This window comes from Hippocampus comes, unplaced genomic scaffold (assembly GCF_001891065.2).
Source record: "Hippocampus comes isolate QL1 unplaced genomic scaffold, H_comes_QL1_v1.1 scaffold92, whole genome shotgun sequence".
Classification (NCBI taxonomy): Eukaryota; Metazoa; Chordata; class Actinopteri; order Syngnathiformes; family Syngnathidae; genus Hippocampus; species Hippocampus comes.
Genome location: NW_017805379.1, coordinates 2080128 through 2096965, shown reverse-complemented (window position 1 = coordinate 2096965; position 16838 = coordinate 2080128). Strand labels below are relative to the sequence as shown.

At 46.4% G+C, this 16838-nt stretch overlaps 2 protein-coding genes across 2 annotated transcripts; one reads left to right on the top strand and one right to left on the bottom strand.

The window, feature by feature from the left end:
* The first annotated feature begins 1502 nt into the window (after window positions 1-1502).
* On the top strand, window positions 1503-8544 carry plekhd1 (pleckstrin homology domain containing, family D (with coiled-coil domains) member 1). Its single transcript, XM_019872535.1, has 13 exons — window positions 1503-1768; window positions 2698-2791; window positions 2865-2954; window positions 3065-3141; window positions 3830-3921; window positions 4030-4082; window positions 4170-4264; window positions 4519-4612; window positions 4746-4951; window positions 5995-6127; window positions 6491-6635; window positions 6711-6854; window positions 7907-8544. The coding sequence occupies exons 1-13, from the start codon at window positions 1614-1616 to the stop codon at window positions 8074-8076; spliced, it is 1548 nt and encodes a 515-aa protein (XP_019728094.1). The 5' UTR covers window positions 1503-1613; the 3' UTR covers window positions 8077-8544.
* Window positions 8545-10473: 1929 nt separating this feature from the next.
* On the bottom strand, window positions 10474-14408 carry ccdc177 (coiled-coil domain containing 177). The gene is made up of 2 exons (XM_019872532.1): window positions 14302-14408; window positions 10474-13146 (listed from the first exon to the last, which is right to left on the bottom strand). Exon 2 carries the CDS (start codon window positions 13138-13140, stop codon window positions 10783-10785), a length of 2358 nt encoding a protein of 785 aa, XP_019728091.1. The 5' UTR covers window positions 13141-13146; window positions 14302-14408; the 3' UTR covers window positions 10474-10782.
* Between the last annotated feature and the right edge of the window lie 2430 nt (window positions 14409-16838).

Below are 16838 nucleotides of genomic sequence, written 5' to 3'. Positions count from 1 at the left end.
GGGCGTGTGTGTGTGTGTGGGGGGGTGGGGGGATTATTCCTCAGTGAATCTGCCTCATGTTTGATTGTGCAAAGTGGGTTGTAAAGCAACATGTTTTATGACTAAATTAAATGTCTTTTTTTTTTTTTTAAACTGGTGCAAAAACAATTCTCATGCCTCCCTTTACTGAATAGACTTGGCGTGTCCAAATGCTTTTTGTGTCCATACCTTCCTTCCTCCTCTGCCGATGTTATGTCATGAAAAAAAAAAAAGGTGTCATGAAAAGTGTTCGGAGGGAGCACGTGTTGGGGCGGAAAGCAGCTTTAGTGGAGTGTGAGTGGGCTCGGGGATAGATAAATCCACCAGGAGGAGGATTTGAGTGGACACTTTCGGCGCGATGTCCTCTGCTCGCGTCTGTGTCGTTAAAACATGGACGTCTTCACGTCACTTTTCAGGAGAAGCAATTAGGGTTTTTTTTGGGGGGTGTGGGGACCATTATAGTTGCATCAAAAAGAGAGAGTGAGCAAGAGCACCATTGAGAGCCACAGTTTAGATTGCGTGGAGACTGACCAATATCTATTTGTGAAAATGTTATTCCGTTGGGACACAGGGAGGTTTCCGTCCAATGGGGACATCCCGTGTTGAAGACAGCAATGACAGAAACAAGGGGGTGGCTGGGGGGTGGGGAGTTAATATTCTTAATGCTGAGCTGTCAACATTATCTGTAATCTGACATCGCTCTGGCACACATTCCGACGTCGAACATGTACATGTGTTGCACTTTTTTTCTCGCACGGGTTTTTTGCTCATGTGCCACCACACTTGATATGTTCTGAACCGGCGTTCCCCAAAACTTAATGGTGCCACGGCGGCAATTGTACGTTAAAAAGAAAAATGAACAGCACACAGAAAAAATCTATGAATGGCAACATGTGGATACTGGATACACAGGTTCCCATTTTTTTTTTTGTCCTTGACCTTCCGCCATCTAACGGAAGAGCATTCTCAATTTCTCTGGCTTTCACGACATGTGTCACTGGTTTCGGTGTTTTTCCCCATGTAGCCTAACCACACAAAAATATCTTGTTCCGCCCTGTTTTTTTGCTATGGTCCATTCTGCCCCCTGTTCCGGCCCCTGTTTTGCAACGTTGTTCCACACGTTCAAATATGTTCCGGCCCGTGCGTGAGTATCTTTGGTCTGCCCCGATGTTTTGGTACAATAGGACACATGTTCTGCTCCGACGCATGTTTGGCCGTGTTCCGGTCCACGTTGTGAGCATTAATCTGACGGTGCATCCGTTGAGCCTCAGTGGAGTCATAATGCTGCTCTTAAACTGCTCCCATGCAGTAATCTGAAGCGCAGCTTTTACTGGCTGGAGCGCAATTGACTTTTCAGCATCCGTGCTCATCACCCCCCTCCCCATCCTCCCACCCCGCCTCCAGCTGATGAGCGTATTGGCATCTGCATCCTTCCGCCTCACTGACTTATTGAGGAGTTTGGAGCATCCTCGTGTGCAGCGGGTGAATTGTCATCGACTATTTTTCTCTTTCAAATGGACTCACGGATGTGATTCGGTTTCCAGCGACTCCCTCCTCCTCCTCCTCCTGCTCCTCCTCTTCTTTAGCTGGGCGGGATGTTCCTGTCCTCGTCCAGAAGCTCTGCGTTCTCGCCCTGGTCGTCCATGGAGCAGTCCGACTCTGAAGCGTTGGATATCAGCGCCAAGGTGCAGCTGCACGGCGTCCTGTGGAAGAGACCCTTCGGACGACCCTCGGCCAAGTGGTCCCGCAGGTCAGAACTTTCCGCAACTGTGATTGACATCCTTCATTCTTGTGCTGCTTCTCCACAAGCGATTCAATATACTTCAGAAACTGATCTCTCTAGAATCGGTGATTTGTTTGGTATCCGTTATGAAAGGCTTTCAGCCAATGCTCGCGCAACACATGTTTGTCATAATTGTCAGTCCGGCCAGAGTGTTGTCTGATGTAAACACAGCACGGTGGTGATGTAACCGCGAAGGCATCACGGCTTAAGTCAATTTGCAGCGTGCGCTACGCGATCGTTTCGGCGGGTGGTGAAGGTCGTGGCACCTATTTATTTATTTATTTATTGTCGATTTGCAGCATGCAGCCCTGCTAATTCAAGTGATTGAGTTGACAGGAAAAAAAAAGTCGTGAGCGTGGAATAAGACAAAACGATGTCGATATTCCTAAAAAAAAAAATTGTTCAGTAATGAATAAGGAAATAAAAAAAAATCATGTGTGATGGGAAGTTTGTAATTTTTTTTTCTAATGGAGGAAGGTAATATTACCTGATTTTATTTTTTTTTTGGGGGGGGGGATTGTCTTAAGACCTTAAAATAATATGCCCCCCGCTTCCTCAAACAGTCATCTTCCCAGATTAATTATTTGTTCGCTTATTTGGATTCTAAGCGATACAATGATGAAATCACTTGTTGGAAGAAGTCATAATATTGCAACAAAGTTCTATTTCTTATTGGAGGGTAATGATTATTATTTCAAGAAATTTAACCATCCGATCTTGTTCGCACTGCGGTTCAACAACTTTGGAATGTCTTATTTTTGTGAGTTACTGTATGACTATTTATTTATTTTTGTTACTCCATGTACAGCACTTTGTATGCCGCAATGGTTGTTATAAAATGCTCTAGGAATTGAGGTGAGGTTGAGTTAAGTGACGGATGCTCTGTCTCGCAAAAGATTCTTCGTGATCAAAGACAGCTTTTTGCTCTACTATGCCGAGAGCGAGAAGAGAAGCTTTGAGAGCAGCAGGATCTTCAACATCCACCCCAAGGTCAACCTCTGTCCCTCTGAGCGCCCCCATCCGGGGAGAAGTGCTTGCTCATGGTGTGTGTTTGTCGTCTCAGGGTGTGATCCCCCTGGGAGGATGCGTGGTGTCGGCCACGGAGGACATGGGCATGCCCTTTGGCCTCGTCATCACCCTGGAAGACTTCTCGGTGAACACTTTTTAATGACAACTTCAACAATAATGAATAATCCCAAACTACTATAACCCTGCGATGGGAAAAGGCATCATAGTGGAGTATAACATTGTCGTTTTAACCAGGGCACCGTCGTGGTAGCGGCTGAGTGTGAGGAAGAGCAGCTGCACTGGATGGAGATGCTCCAGGAGTCGGGCAAAGTGTAAGAAACTCCATTAAGTACTGTCGACGGCGGTGCCTTTTCGATCTGAGTTTAATTTGTTCTCGCACAACTCTTGTATCTCAAAACACTCATTTCCCAAATCGTCTTTCCCCATTGAAATGAATGGAAATGCCAATAATTTGTTCCCTGACAATTTTTTGGGGGGGCTTTCACTCAACGGTATGCTGTACACCTTGACCAACTGGCGGGCAGTGTTGTACAGTTTACAAATACACACGGGGACAGTAATATTTGTGGATTTTCCAAGAGGATAAAGACTATGTGACCCATCTTAGCAAAACGAGTCACTTTGATCCAGATTTCAAAAATGAGGTTTTGCCATAGTCAAAAAGTGGATGATGTCAACTTTCCATTGTGATACGCTACTAATTACATCATTACTCGTTTACATTATTACCACAGATTTCAGTTGGTAGATACCAAACGCCCCCTTAGGCTGGGTGCCTATTCATTTCGCTAATGTTGCTCCATGAAGCGAGCAGACCTTAAGCTTAAGATACGTGCTTGTTTTAAATACACAAGGTGTCATTCTTTTTTTTTTTCTTCTTCTTCTTTTTAGTTTCGTTTGAGAGTAACCTTCAACTGGGAGTGGCAATAAGCAGCTTGCTTGCACACCACTGTGCGTCATTTGGCATTTTCGATGACTGTGGGTGTTTTTTATCTACAGCACGTGGAAGAACGCTCAGCTCGGGGAGGCCATGATTGAAAGTCTGGAGGCTCAGGGGCTTCAGCTGGCCAAGGAGAAGCAGGAGTACCTAGGTCCTTTGTGTGTGTGTGTGTGTGTGTGTGTGTGTGTGTGTGTGTGTGTGTGTGTGTGTGTGGAAGTCCTTTCGAAGCATGTTGCGATCCAATGTGTTCCTCCTGCAGATAAGCTGATGGAGGAGACGGAGGAGCTCACCCACCAGCGAGCACAGAGAGAAGTCAGACTTTTGTTCTTAGCGAATCCTCTTTTGTGCAGCCATGTTTATGTTTGTGTGTAAATGTGTGTGGGGTTTTTTTTCGAATAGGAGCTGGAGCGTCTCAATCAGGTTCTGGAGGAAGAGAAGATGAAGTATGAGGAAGTAGTGATGGAGCTCAAGGCAGAGCAGGAGCAAATTAAACTGTAAGGAAGTAGCAGTGAGAGATTAGAAGACCCTGTGAAGTTTTAGTTAAAATTTTTCAGAGTTTTAATTTTCTTTCATTTTAGTTTTGGTTATATCAATAGTTCTTGTTAAATAACCTTGGTCTTTGCACACTCTGGTCAACCTCAGATAACGTTTAGATGTTCTAGTAGGCTTTTCTGGCCTCACTATTAATTCTGCTCGCGCGTGGATGTCCAGCATGACAAAAGTGGTCTTTTGCTTTCGGTCCTGACAGCGACCTGGACGGCACAACTCAGTCTCTTCAAGGTGTGGAGAGTGAGAAGGAGGAGCTGAGCGGCCTGACGGTCATGCTGCAGAAGTCCATCGAGGTACGTGACAACTTTATCGACAAGACTGACGTAACGCGTTACCCAACAACTCCGCCGTGACATCGCTGGTGTTCAGGATCAATGAGAACAAACGGTTGGGGGAAGGTTCCGAACCTCTCGAGTGTTTTGGCAGCAACTCTCCCAGGAGAAGCAGAGAACTCTGGAGCTATTGGAGGCCGAGGAGGTGGAGGAGGAGGAGGAGAAGGCGAATGATGATGATGAGGAGGAGGTGGTGGAGAACAGAAAGGAGCTGGGGAACATGGACCTCCTGCGGGATCTGCACCACATCGAGGAGCAGATGAAGCTGCTGCTGAAGGAGAAGGAGCAAGCAGACGAGAAGTAGGAGAGTTTATTCATTGGGATTTATTTAGTTTTTAGACAGTCATTAAAAAAAAAAAACTATTCTAAATAATAAATATCAAATGTAAAAAAAAAAAAAACTATTCTGAATAATAAATATCAAATGAAAAATTCTACATTCAATAGTTCATTCTATGAAGTACTTGGTTCATGGCTGATCATGAAATTACATATTAGCACGAATTATGATGTGATTCATTCAATGACTGTCCATGTCTTATGTTACCATATTTTGTTATTTTTGTTAACTGTTTTGTAAAGCGCATTATTTTAGCTCCAGCTGTTGTGAAAGCGCTATCTATATTTATAAAAAGATGTGTTATATTGTAAATAAGATCACAATGAAAAAGGTTTTACACATACAGTGTACAGATCTAGGAGGGTGGAATAAAGAGGCCGCTGCAAAGTGATTAGATTTGACTATTTCTAGGTTTTTTTTGAAGAAAATCATAAAAAAAATTCTACAAACTACTGAAAACATACATTCTCAATTCGAAATTTTAAAAAAAAGTGTAATTTCAATGTCTTTTTTGTCTATTTTTTTCAGGGCTGCATATTAATTCCAAAAAAAAGATTAATTATACCCAAAATATTACATTCAGTCGAAATATAATTCCCGGTATTTTACTTTATTATTATTATTATTATTATTATTATTTTTGTGTTGCCCCTCTGTCCACTCTCAAAATCAAATGTAGTCCTTAAACACAAATGTTCGCTTGCTCCTGCTCATAATTTACAACACGAAATGCTAATGCTAATGCTAAATTGAGTATCAGCTTCCAGACGGGTTTTATTGACCGGGAAGCACTCATCACCAGTTGATGTTTTTGTTGTGATGTATAGTGCAGGTGTGTAGAGAGGCCAGTAGGTGGAGCCAGAAGTCCACCTTACATGAGGCTCCTGTTCCAAACGCGCCTCTTTCATGCGGTCAACGTTGGCTTTAAACTCATTTTCAATGTCTTGGCGGGCCAGTGTTTTGATCTCACGATCCGAACTCGTGTTGACGTTTTTTTTTTTAGACTGCGTGAGAATCAGCAGCGGGCAGAAGTCCTGCAGCAGGAGCGAGAGTTTTACTCGTCGCAGGCCACGACGCTGCAGCAGTCGCTCTCTCAGCTTACCGCAGACAAGCGGCAAACCGAGGCCGAGCTGCAGGTAACACACACACACACACACACACACACACTCACACACACACACACACACACACACACTCACACACACACACACACACACACACACTCACACACACACACACACACACACACACAGGCTGTAGTATGGCCAAGTGCTGCTACTTTAAATGGTATGTTCTAGCTCAATAATAGTCATTTTCTATCCCGACACTGTATAGTATTCAGCGGCTTCTTCCCCATCAATTCAAATAAATAATTTAGGGGCCAGGGTGTCACTTTGTTGCATTTTTTTCCCCTATTTGGACCCAGGACCTGGTCCCTGTCTTAACTGTATTACTGTTAGTGACTTCTTCACCTTCGCCCTTAAACTCTTCACTATCAGGCGGAGATGGAGTCTCGCATGGAGCTGGAGAAGAGGCTGAAGCAGGCCGAGGAGGCCCTCCAAGACCTGGAGAAAGGCCTGGACTCGTTGGATCGCAGCAGCGAGCGTGACCAGAGAATGAGGGGCGACGTCACTCAGCTCAGGCGTGAGTTGAGTTCACATACGTCGACGTTGTGCGTCACGAACGCCTTCCTGACGTCACCGGGGCGTTTTCGGTCAGGCTTCTTCGAGGAGTGCATCTGCGCAGCCGAGATCGAAGCCAAGCTTCCGGCGATCATGAAGAACGCCGTCTACCTCCATAAGGCGGCGGCGCGCAGGATCAAGAGCTGCCGCGTCCAGAGGAGAGCCTCGAGACGACACTGGTGTAAGTCATACACTCGCTGTCGAGTTCTTGTTCAGGATGTGTCAACACACGTCATCAACACAACACACCCGTGGTAAATCCAAACGACATTAAAAGATTGGAGATGCGTGGGCGAATAAATTCTGTATGATGTAAATACAGTACATTGGTCCTAAATATGGTAAATATGTACTTGTTACAGTGGAGGTGCAAAGTCTGGTATGTGAAAGGTGCACAAATATGATCTAAATGGTACACTGAAGGGTACGCCTGGATACACTGGAGGTGCCTTGGACATTAAATGTATTTATGTTTTACCGGAGAGGCATCTGCAGGAGAGAGATGGTATGACAATTGGGAAATAAATATGGTTCACTGGAGCTGTATTAGACATTAAAGATGGAATTGAAGTAAACCTGTGGTGTGTCAGGTATTAAATTTTGGCAGACTGGAGGTGCGTCAACCATTAAATATCGTGCACTGGCGCTGCATTTGAGATTAAATATGTAACTGGTTCACCGCAGACACTGGAGGTGAGTCAGACGTGCATCAGACATGAACTATGTAAATATCGTACACTGGAGATGTGTCAGATGTTAAATTTGGCACGTTGAGATGCGTCATCTGTTAAATTTCCGGAGGTGTGTCGGCTGTTACTTTCTGTACACTGGAGGTGTGTTGGTTCAATTGTGTGCTGTCGTCTATTAAATATGTAAATGTGGTATATTAGAGATGTGTCTTGTCAGATGTTAAAGTTGTTTTTTTTCCTAAATTCCCAACACGCAGTCTAACACGCCTCTATGCAGGTTTTTTCGCAGCACTGCGTGCCAGATTTGCACCCGTCATGAAAATAGAGCCCTAAATGTATAAATGTGCTTCGCTGAAGATGTACCGGATGTTAAATTTGGCACACTGGAGGTGCGTCAGACATGTAAATATGGTACACAGGAGTTGTGTTGGCTGTTAAATTTGATCCATGCAAACATGGCCCGTTAAAGTTGCGTCATCCATGAATATATAAATGCGGTACATCGGTGGTGCGCCAATGTGAATGTGGTCCTCTCTTTCCCCAGTGAAACACTCCAAGTCATTTGCCACGGCGAGCCTCGACGGCGGCGTGGGCAGCAGTATGGAGGAGCTGAGGGAGACGGCGCGCCGCCTCACCTGCGACAGCAACTTCCGGCAGAGCGTCTACAAGATCATAGCGCGCAAGGACGTCGCCACCAGCTTTGACCAAGACTGACGCCGGACGGACTACTTGTCCGCGCGGAGGTAGACGTTAACCGCGTTTGTTAAGCAGCAAGGGAAATCACGCCTGTGAGATCAGAATGGAAACACCAAACATGGCCCAGGTTAGTATTAGGGTGCCATTATAGTTGATTATTGTAGTAGATACTCTCTTCTAATAAAACTTGGGGGTGCCAGGGCCCTTAGACGGTTATAAAAACTTTGGCCCCCCGACACTAGTTTCACCTATCGACACAAATTTGGGCGGACATGTCTCATCATGACAGCATGCACGAAAAAGTCTCAAGGAAAGCATGCCTGAAATTGAACAGGAAGTCGGCCATTTTGCTTTGAATCAGGCTTTTGGCGGGAAATTCCCAGGCTCGTACTTTTTTTTTTTGCTCCAAATTAGCCCAAATTGGAAACAGTTGTCCTACAATGGGTAATACTAAATTGCCTAAAAGCTTTTTTTTTTTTTTTTTTTAACCCCAGCGCCACCTAATGTGGTCATAACATGGATTATTTGTGATCATTTCAATGATGAATCCAAATGAATTTAGATTCAGTCTAAAAGTGATCATTATCGTAGTTTAAGGGTTCCTTGACTTCCCATTTCGCCGCCCGCAAAACAAACCCTATCTGCTGAAAATACGCAGTTACGCAGAGAGTGGGTTGGTAAAACAGCACAGCTTTTTTTGTGTGGTCACATGAAGCCTTAATTTGGGGCTTTATGTCACATAGTAACTTAACACCAAATGCTACTGTAATTTCCCCATGAATAATAAGCTCCATTATATATAATATACCGCCCCAAAATCTCCCTTCAAATGCCGCGTTTTTGCTGTACAATACGGTCCCGGCTGATATACTTTATCAGAGTGAATAAAATGAATGAAAAAAGATGAAAAATATACCAAGAAAGTGTAAATGCCTTTCAATCCAGGTTAAAAACGATGCTCTTTCCCTTTGCCTATGTACGATTAACGTCGCTCGAAGCATTTTTCAAAAGCATGTCTTGTTCTTGCACGCTACACTCTTAGTCATTTCCTCTTTCTTTCTGTACTCTACTTTTAAATGTCTTCAACTCTTTTGTTTGTAATTCCTTCTAAAATGTTGACATTTTAACGACTGTACATAAAGCACATTGAGTTTCCTTGTGTTTATGAAATCGAAATAAACCTGGCGAGGGCTCCATACTGCCCCGAAACGGTGGCAGCATAAAGCACATTGAGTTTCCTTGTGTTTATGAAATGCGCGATCTAAATAAGCCTGGTGAGGGCTCCGTACTGCCCCGAAACGGTGGCAATTTGACCCCCAAAATGTGAGACAATTCAGCGAGAATTTTCATCTCCTTGTGCCAGTGCAACCCAAACATTTGCAGATTTTTACCATCATTCCGATAATTCTTGAATATTTATCAGCACTACCAACAGCTCGTGGCCAATGCTAGCTGGCTAACATGGCTAACTAATGCACGACCAATATGTTCAGTGTAGACAGAGGATGTTGGGTTTCTAATATGGCTGTCATTATTGAGATGAGGCAAATCCATCGTCAAAGAAAAAAAACAAACCTTTATTCTGCTTTTGATTGTTTTCTTGCCATGACTGGTTTTGTTTTGAGTTGTAGCCACACCTGAATTAAACATGTGTACACAGGAATGGAGGAGGGCTTGGGAGGGTTGGAACACACACAAAAGAAATTTCCTTGACGCGAATAAAGTTTGTTTTTGAACCCTTGCACCTCCCCTCCCCAAAAAGTAAAAACATTTTAAATTTGTGCCGTTTCATGAGAGTTCTTCTTTGCCCCAGAGCGGCTCGGTTCATCATCTCATGGACCCGAAATGTCGCAGAGCATAACACTGTTAGCCGCTAATGCTAACATCCGCTAGGTGTCAACAGTTTCCACTTAATGAGTCGAAAACGGACTAAATAAGCATTAAAAAAAAGCGTTGTTAGCTTTGGTATCAAGGAATCCTTCTCGAGTATAGAAAACCCAACAATTTTTTTAATGACAGCTTTAACCAACAATGGAAATGTCAGTCGCCTAAGAATCCACATACTTTTTCCACCCTGCAATGTTAACATGTTGTGCCACTATTAGATGTTAACACGTTTGTTTTTTTCTTTGAACTGAACGTGGAGGGTGCAAAAAGTATGTGAAACTTCGGATAAAGGCTAATAACTTCTCCAAGAGCTCGTCATCTCAGTCCAATCAATTAGCCAAGAACGGAGGCGTCGATTAAAACTTTACAAAACAGCCAACCAGTTTTGTATTCTCAAGAAAGTGAAGCCTGTCTCGCACCGATAACCCTCAGAAAATGGTTCACATACTTTTCCTTGCAACTGCAAATCCCTTTCTCTGAGTTGATCACCGAAATTGGGATTCAAAAGTACATACGGAGTTGCTTCTCGGCAGTCCCAGAAGAAGTGGTTACCTGTAGCCCTGAGCTTGTGCGTGGCCCACAGAACATCCGAGGGAACGAGGAGGGCGTCTGGTGATTCGTCATCCGGCCTCTGGAGCATTATTTTCCAAAAGAATTGCTCCTTTTTTTTGGGCCCTGTCCTTTAATGTTCCGCTGCTCCCTGCGGGAGCTCTCCTTTAAGAGCCACAAAGAGGCACAAAAGAGGGATGGATGTAGTTTCTCATGATATGGAAGTGAAAACAAAAAAAAGGTTTTCGAGGGGCGAGGGGGAGAGTCAAAGCCCGGAAGGGACTGGTCCTATTTGTCATCCAGGCCGGCTTTGAGCTGAGCTTCCAGCGCCATCTTGTCAAAGGTGCGCCCGTTGGTCTCCTCGCGTACTTTGTCGCGCACGTGGAAGGAGGCGCGCGCCACGGAGCGAGCGCTCTCCAGCACGGCGCGCTTCTCCTTGAAGATCTGCTCGCTCTTCTCCAACTTGCGCTCGATGGACTGCAGCAGCTCGCGCCGCCGCTGCCGCTCCTCCTCCTCCACGCGTTGGCGGTTGAGGCGCTGCAGCCGCTCCTTCTCCCGCCGGTTCTGCACGGCCCGCTGGGCCTTCTCCTTGGCGCGTTCCTCAGCCGACAGCACCGCCTGTCGGGCCCGCTTGTCCGCCTCGCGGGCGCGGGCCTCCAGCTGCTTCTGCTGCTGCCGCTCCAGGTTTTCGGCGGCCCGGCGGGCTCGCTGGATCTGGTCCTCCTCTCGCTTGGCCTTCTCCCGCAGCTCTTGGCCTCGTCGTTCCACGATGTGCTCGTAGTTCTCCAGAGAGCGGTTGAGTTTCTCCTGCGCCGCCCGCTTGGCCTCCTCACACTCCTCCTGCTCGCGCCGGGTGATCTCCTGGATAAGGGCGGCGTGGCGCCGCCGCTCAGCCTTGTTCAGGCCCCGCCGCTCCTCCTGGGACTGATGCTCCTTCTCCTGCCGCTTGAGCTCGGCCATGGTGAGCTTCTCCCTCAGTAGCAGGCGTTCCTGCTCCAACACGGCTGCCCGTTCCTCCTCCAGGGCCTTGAGGTTCTGCTCCTGCAAGGACTTCTTGTGCTTCTCTTCGCGTGCCGCCTGCTGCAACTTGTGCAGGCGGTGGCGCTCCTGCCGCTCCGCGAGCTCGCGCCACTGCTTCTCGCTCTCCTCGGCTTGCCGCATCTTGGTGGCGGCCAACCGGCGCTCCTCGCGGCTGAGCCGCCGTTGCCGGGTGGACACCTGCGTCTGCCACAGCCGCTGGCCCTCCTGCACCGCCCGTTGCTTGTTGCGTTCATCCTGCTCCCGCCGGAGCTCCTCCATCCGCCGCTGGCTGTCCCACTGCAGGTGGGCCACGTAGCGGGTCTGGCTCATGATGTCCTCCTCCTGGTACCGGGCCAGCATCAGCGCCGCGATCTTGCGGTCGCGCTCCGACACGGCGTTCAGGCCCCGCCGCTTCACCTCCTTCACGATACGCTCCACCTTCTGCGTGGTTTGCGGCGAGTGGCTCAGGTCCCCCAGGCTGAGGCTGCGGCCCATCAGGGAGTTGAATGCGGCCAGCGTCCGAGTCCGAGGGCTGGACACTTTGGCCCAGTGGTCCCGCGGCCCGTCCCAGGTGTATGACGAGGCTCCGGACTCTGAGGAGGTGCAGGTGGTGGTGGTGGTATTGGAGGCGGAGGAGCAGACGGGCTCAGTCTTCCTCTGCAGGGACTCCAAGGAGTGACTTTTCGCCAGCACCTTGGGATGAAAGTGTCCATTGTGGTGCGAAAACAAACCTCCTCCCGCGGCGCCGTTCAGTTTTGACACCGATGGTGTCAATGTAGATTTGGCTCTGACGAAGACGGGAGCTTTCGGTGTCGGTCTGGGGTACGTGCTGGAAGGTTTGTTCCCGGAAGACTTGCGGAGTACCTTTAGAGGACCACTTGACTCCGCTCGCAGGATTTTACCAGAGGACTGCTTGGGACCTGTGGAACCGACTTTGGTTGGTTTGGATTGGAGCGAGGGTGCCGGTTTGGAAGCTGAAACCGAATCAGTCGCTGAGCTGGGGGTCTCTTGTGTCGGAGGCTGAGTGGGGACCTTGTGCTGCTCCAACGGCGACACGCAACTGTTGACCGCCGCCTGCATCACCCGTCGCTTCTCCTCCCTGACGATCCGCTCCCGCTCTTCCCTGCAATGGCGCAGCTTGGCGTGACGGTCCCGCTCGTAGACCTCGAAAAGACCCGTCGCCACCCTCATGGAGCGACCCGGTGCCTCGCGGGCAAAGTCGGAGAGCGGGCGGGACAGCAGTTCCACGGGTTTGACGCCGCAGCGGGCGCATGCCTCCAATGAGCGCGGGCTCGTCAACACGTAACGGCTGCCCTCGGCCGCCGGGCAGTCGAAGTTGTACAAATCCAGGTGGAGCTTGGGTGACAGGTCGCCTTCGGGTTCGAGAGGTGGAGGCAGCGGCGGCGGCGGTGGTGACTCCGCCGCCGGAGACGAGATGTGGCAGGGGCTTGGCTGGGAGCTGTTGGTAGGTGGCGTCTGGAAATCACAGACGTCGCTTCCCTCCTCTGTGATGGCGCCATCCGCCTGGTCTGGCAAGCGCTGTTCTCCGGGGACCACGCTTGAGGTGCCCAGTTGCGGGGCAATAGACTTAGAGGTCTGCTCCTCAGCCTCCGAGGGGTCCACCATCGTTTGCTAAGATGGAGGAACAGGAAGAGAATTCACTTAAGTGGTCAGTAGGGGGAGGGTTGCCTGCATGCATTCATGCTTGCATACACTCCAGTGATTTTTCTTTTTTTTTTTTTTTTAAACAGCAGATGAGACTTTCTGCCTCTAGGGAAGTGACATCACACACAAGCCTCTATCCTGTAACAAAAGCTCTATTTTTGGCCGATTTACTAGGCCAAGTGAATTATGAAAAAACATGTTTCACTCTCCCATAAACGAGACATGCCCCCCCCCGCCCCCTCCCAAAACAATTTAAACAGTATCCAGGTGTTTTAATACCATGTATACACTCTAAAAGCAATTGGGTAAGAAATAACCCAAATTTAGTCAAAAAGAGACTTTGGGGGGTTAAATAAATAAGCCTAATTTTGTGGCTTTTTTTTGGCAAAAACCAACCCAATTTTTCGCATTGTTTTGTGGATTATTCATTTGACCCAACTTTTTGGGTTAAATTAATAACTCAAAATGCAGTGAGTCCCTTTTTGACCCAAATTGGATGTCAAAAAAATAAATAATTAAAGATGGATTGTATTTTCACTGGTGGCAGCAGCACTTCATCACTAAATCCATCAATTTCCATGTCAATTAATGAAGAGGATCGGTGCATATGGCGCATGCAGTTTACTCATCACCAAACACGGCTGGTTCCCTTTAGATCACAAATAGCGCGAGTTCACTGTTGTCTGAGGCCTTCTGGTACGTGTTTTATGTTCATTAGTCAAATTATGATCCCACATATATTTTGGGAAATGGGCACTTGGCTAAAAATATACTTGAAGGGAGATTCCCAGAAGATAGGGACACGCGCCCAAAAGGTTTGTAATTGACTCTGGCGGCAAAGCACCACTTGCATCCAAATGAAACTCCTCAGTGACATAACGGAGAATATATTACATCTTGCATGAATGAATGAATAAATAATCCACAAGCGAATTCTGTGGTTGTAATATGTCCCCAATAGAGAAGGCCTTGCATCCTCTATGGATGATGTTACTAGAAACCTTCTACAATAAAATGAGGGCCTCGGACCCCCACCCACACTCCCACTGACAAAACATGAAGATGCAGAGGGCAGTACATTCTCATATTCCAAGTGAATATAATTCAAAAATATTTGCTGACCTGCCAGTCTGCAAAACGTCGCTTGAAGCGGTGATTTGTTCCTCTTTAATCCGTCCAGCGGGTTTCGATCCCCGCATAATAACATCAGCTGGCGGTCGGCCCTCTTCTCCCCCACCACCGCGGAGCGCCTCGCCGCCTCGCCATCTCGACAACCGGACGCGCAGGTGACTGCGGATCAGATCGATCGTTCCAGCAGAGGTTCCACTCCGAGCGAAAATATAACCCTCGCCAAATGTCTGCTTTTTCTACAATGATGTCCCGAGTTCTCGCTTGTGCCCAAGCATCCCCCCGCCGCTTCGCCTCAGCCTGCGTGGTGGCCCCGCCTCCTCTCATCGCAATATGCTCGCAAGAGTGACAGCAATATGGACCAATGACTGCGCGGCTGCTGCACGCTTTTAACCTGCGGCGCGCCTTGATGCGTGCCGCCGAGATTCTTCCAATCGAATCAGAGATCCTTCCAGAACATTATCTCTTGCTTCTATAAAAGTAAAAATAGTGTATCCTACTAGACCCTATTTAAATGCTTTTTTACAAATGATATGAATGGATGAAATTTCCATGTTGTCATTTCCATCATGCAAACGATCCTGATAGGCAGCAGTTGTCATCCACCGAGGATGAAAAAAAACAAAACACCAATGTGTAATACAGCTGATGGCCGCTAGAGAGAGGTAGAACGCTACGTTACGGTGTTCTGTTTCAGCAGCATAACGCGTAAATCAAACCATTAGAGAGTCCTCGCTTTGTTATCAATATGCTTACATTGATGTTGTTCCTAATGATGAAGTCGTTTTGCTGTTGGAAAAAAAAGATTCATCTAGTATCTCATCACTCGAGCTCCCACATTTAATGTTGCTTTCAGGGACTTAAGTTACAATTTCCATCTCCGTGTAGCTATAGTTGTTTTCGTTGTGCAAAGACGTTTAGTGTGACCAGTGATCCAGCTATGTCTCCAGTTACGTATGTCACTTATTGATCAACAACAGAGAGTATTTGTCATGTCTCGTCTTTCATTTTTAGTTCTCAGTTTTAGTCCCGTCTTTGGTGTTGTCATGTTAGTTTTTATATTGTTGTAGTTTCCTCTTGTTTCGGAAGCTTTACTTTGTGCCCCCGTGTTTCCTCAAGGTGGTAGTCTCTGCCTCTGGCCGACTCCCTGGTTAAAGTCTGCATCTCCACCTGTCCCTTGTCAGATCGTCTCCTATCTTGCCACGTCTTGAAACAGCCCAGGTTGCTAAACTTGACCTTTTTTCATGTTCCAGAGAGTCCCCGCCCCTTTTCTTGGCTTCCCAAGTGAGTATTTTCCTCCAGTTTATGCTGTGATCTTTTGTTGATACTTTTCTTGGATTCGTTTTTCCAGCATTGCTGTGATTTTTTTTTCTCGTTTGTCTACTCCTTTCTTTTGGTTATAATTACATCAAGTGATTTAAATTCTTTTTTTGGTGGGCGGACTATAAAAATGGCTTGAAATTCATTGATGTCCAAACTTATTTTTATTTTTGGGGTTGCGTGGAGCCTGGGGTTTATGTCTAAGTTTGTTATTGAAAGCAACCACTGTCAAGCAATCATTAAATAACATGAAAAAGGTCTAATACCTTTACACTTTAAGTTCTGGTGTGCTCGCCTTGGCCACCGGAGGCAGTAATGTATAGAAATGGTCATGTAAACACAGACGAAGAACAATTGACTTCTATAATTGAGTGCAATACTGTAAGTTTCTGTAAGAATTGTAAAGGATAAAGAATATATGGCTGTCAACCTGTCTACATGTGCGGGGGTGATTTTCATTTCATCAGTTGTGTTATGTTTGACTTTTGTGGAATCGTCAACATGGAAGATACGTACATTAGCCAAAAAAGGTTAGGAACTAATAGCCTAAAGCATTTTTAAACCACAACGATAACTGCTAACCGCAAGCATGTTGATGGTTAGTTTCCTTTAGATTATACTGTATGTTAGCATGAAACAACCAGGCCGTCCTGAATGGGGAAGTCAAAAATGTTCTTTTTGTGTGTAATGTGCCTCCTGATGTCTAAATATGGTATTTTGATTAATATTGTCTTTTTGGAATCAGAATTTAAGCGGAAAAATCCACCTGTTTTTATCGATGTCAGGAATGAGTTTTCCCCTTTACTGCCACTTGCTGTTGACTGAAAATGACATCATAGTGCTGCAGGGCTCAGCTTGTGAATGTCACATGACCGAACCCAGAAAATAGGTGAGGAAATGGCTTTACCCGGCAAAATAGCAGCGCCCGGATGAATAAAAACGGGTGGATTTTTCTCCTTAATTCATATTCCACCAAGGCATGATAATTCCGTGTTTTGTGTAATTCCGTGTGTTTTATGTTTCATTTGACAGTAAACTTCAACCGGGAGTCCCATGAAACAGCTTGAAGCCTCTTTGATTAAATATTCACTGCCAACATAGATACTGTAGCACTTGTCTATCTAATCTTTTATCTTTCTCATCTATGTAATCTCATCTAATATATCTGGTCTTTCTGCCAAACGATACTGTTTTTTCTTCTTCTTGCAGAT

Bases quoted from the DNA above. Each gene is read 5' to 3' on its own strand.
- ccdc177 (XM_019872532.1), bottom strand. From the start codon at position 13,140: ATGGTGGACCCCTCGGAGGCTGAGGAGCAGACCTCTAAGTCTATTGCC.
- plekhd1 (XM_019872535.1), top strand. From the start codon at position 1,614: ATGTTCCTGTCCTCGTCCAGAAGCTCTGCGTTCTCGCCCTGGTCGTCC. The intron at 3,922-4,029 runs GTCCTTTGTGTG...TTCCTCCTGCAG, and splicing joins GGAGAAGCAGGAGTACCTAG to ATAAGCTGATGGAGGAGACG. The intron at 4,952-5,994 runs GTAGGAGAGTTT...TTTTTTTTTTAG, and splicing joins AAGGAGCAAGCAGACGAGAA to ACTGCGTGAGAATCAGCAGC.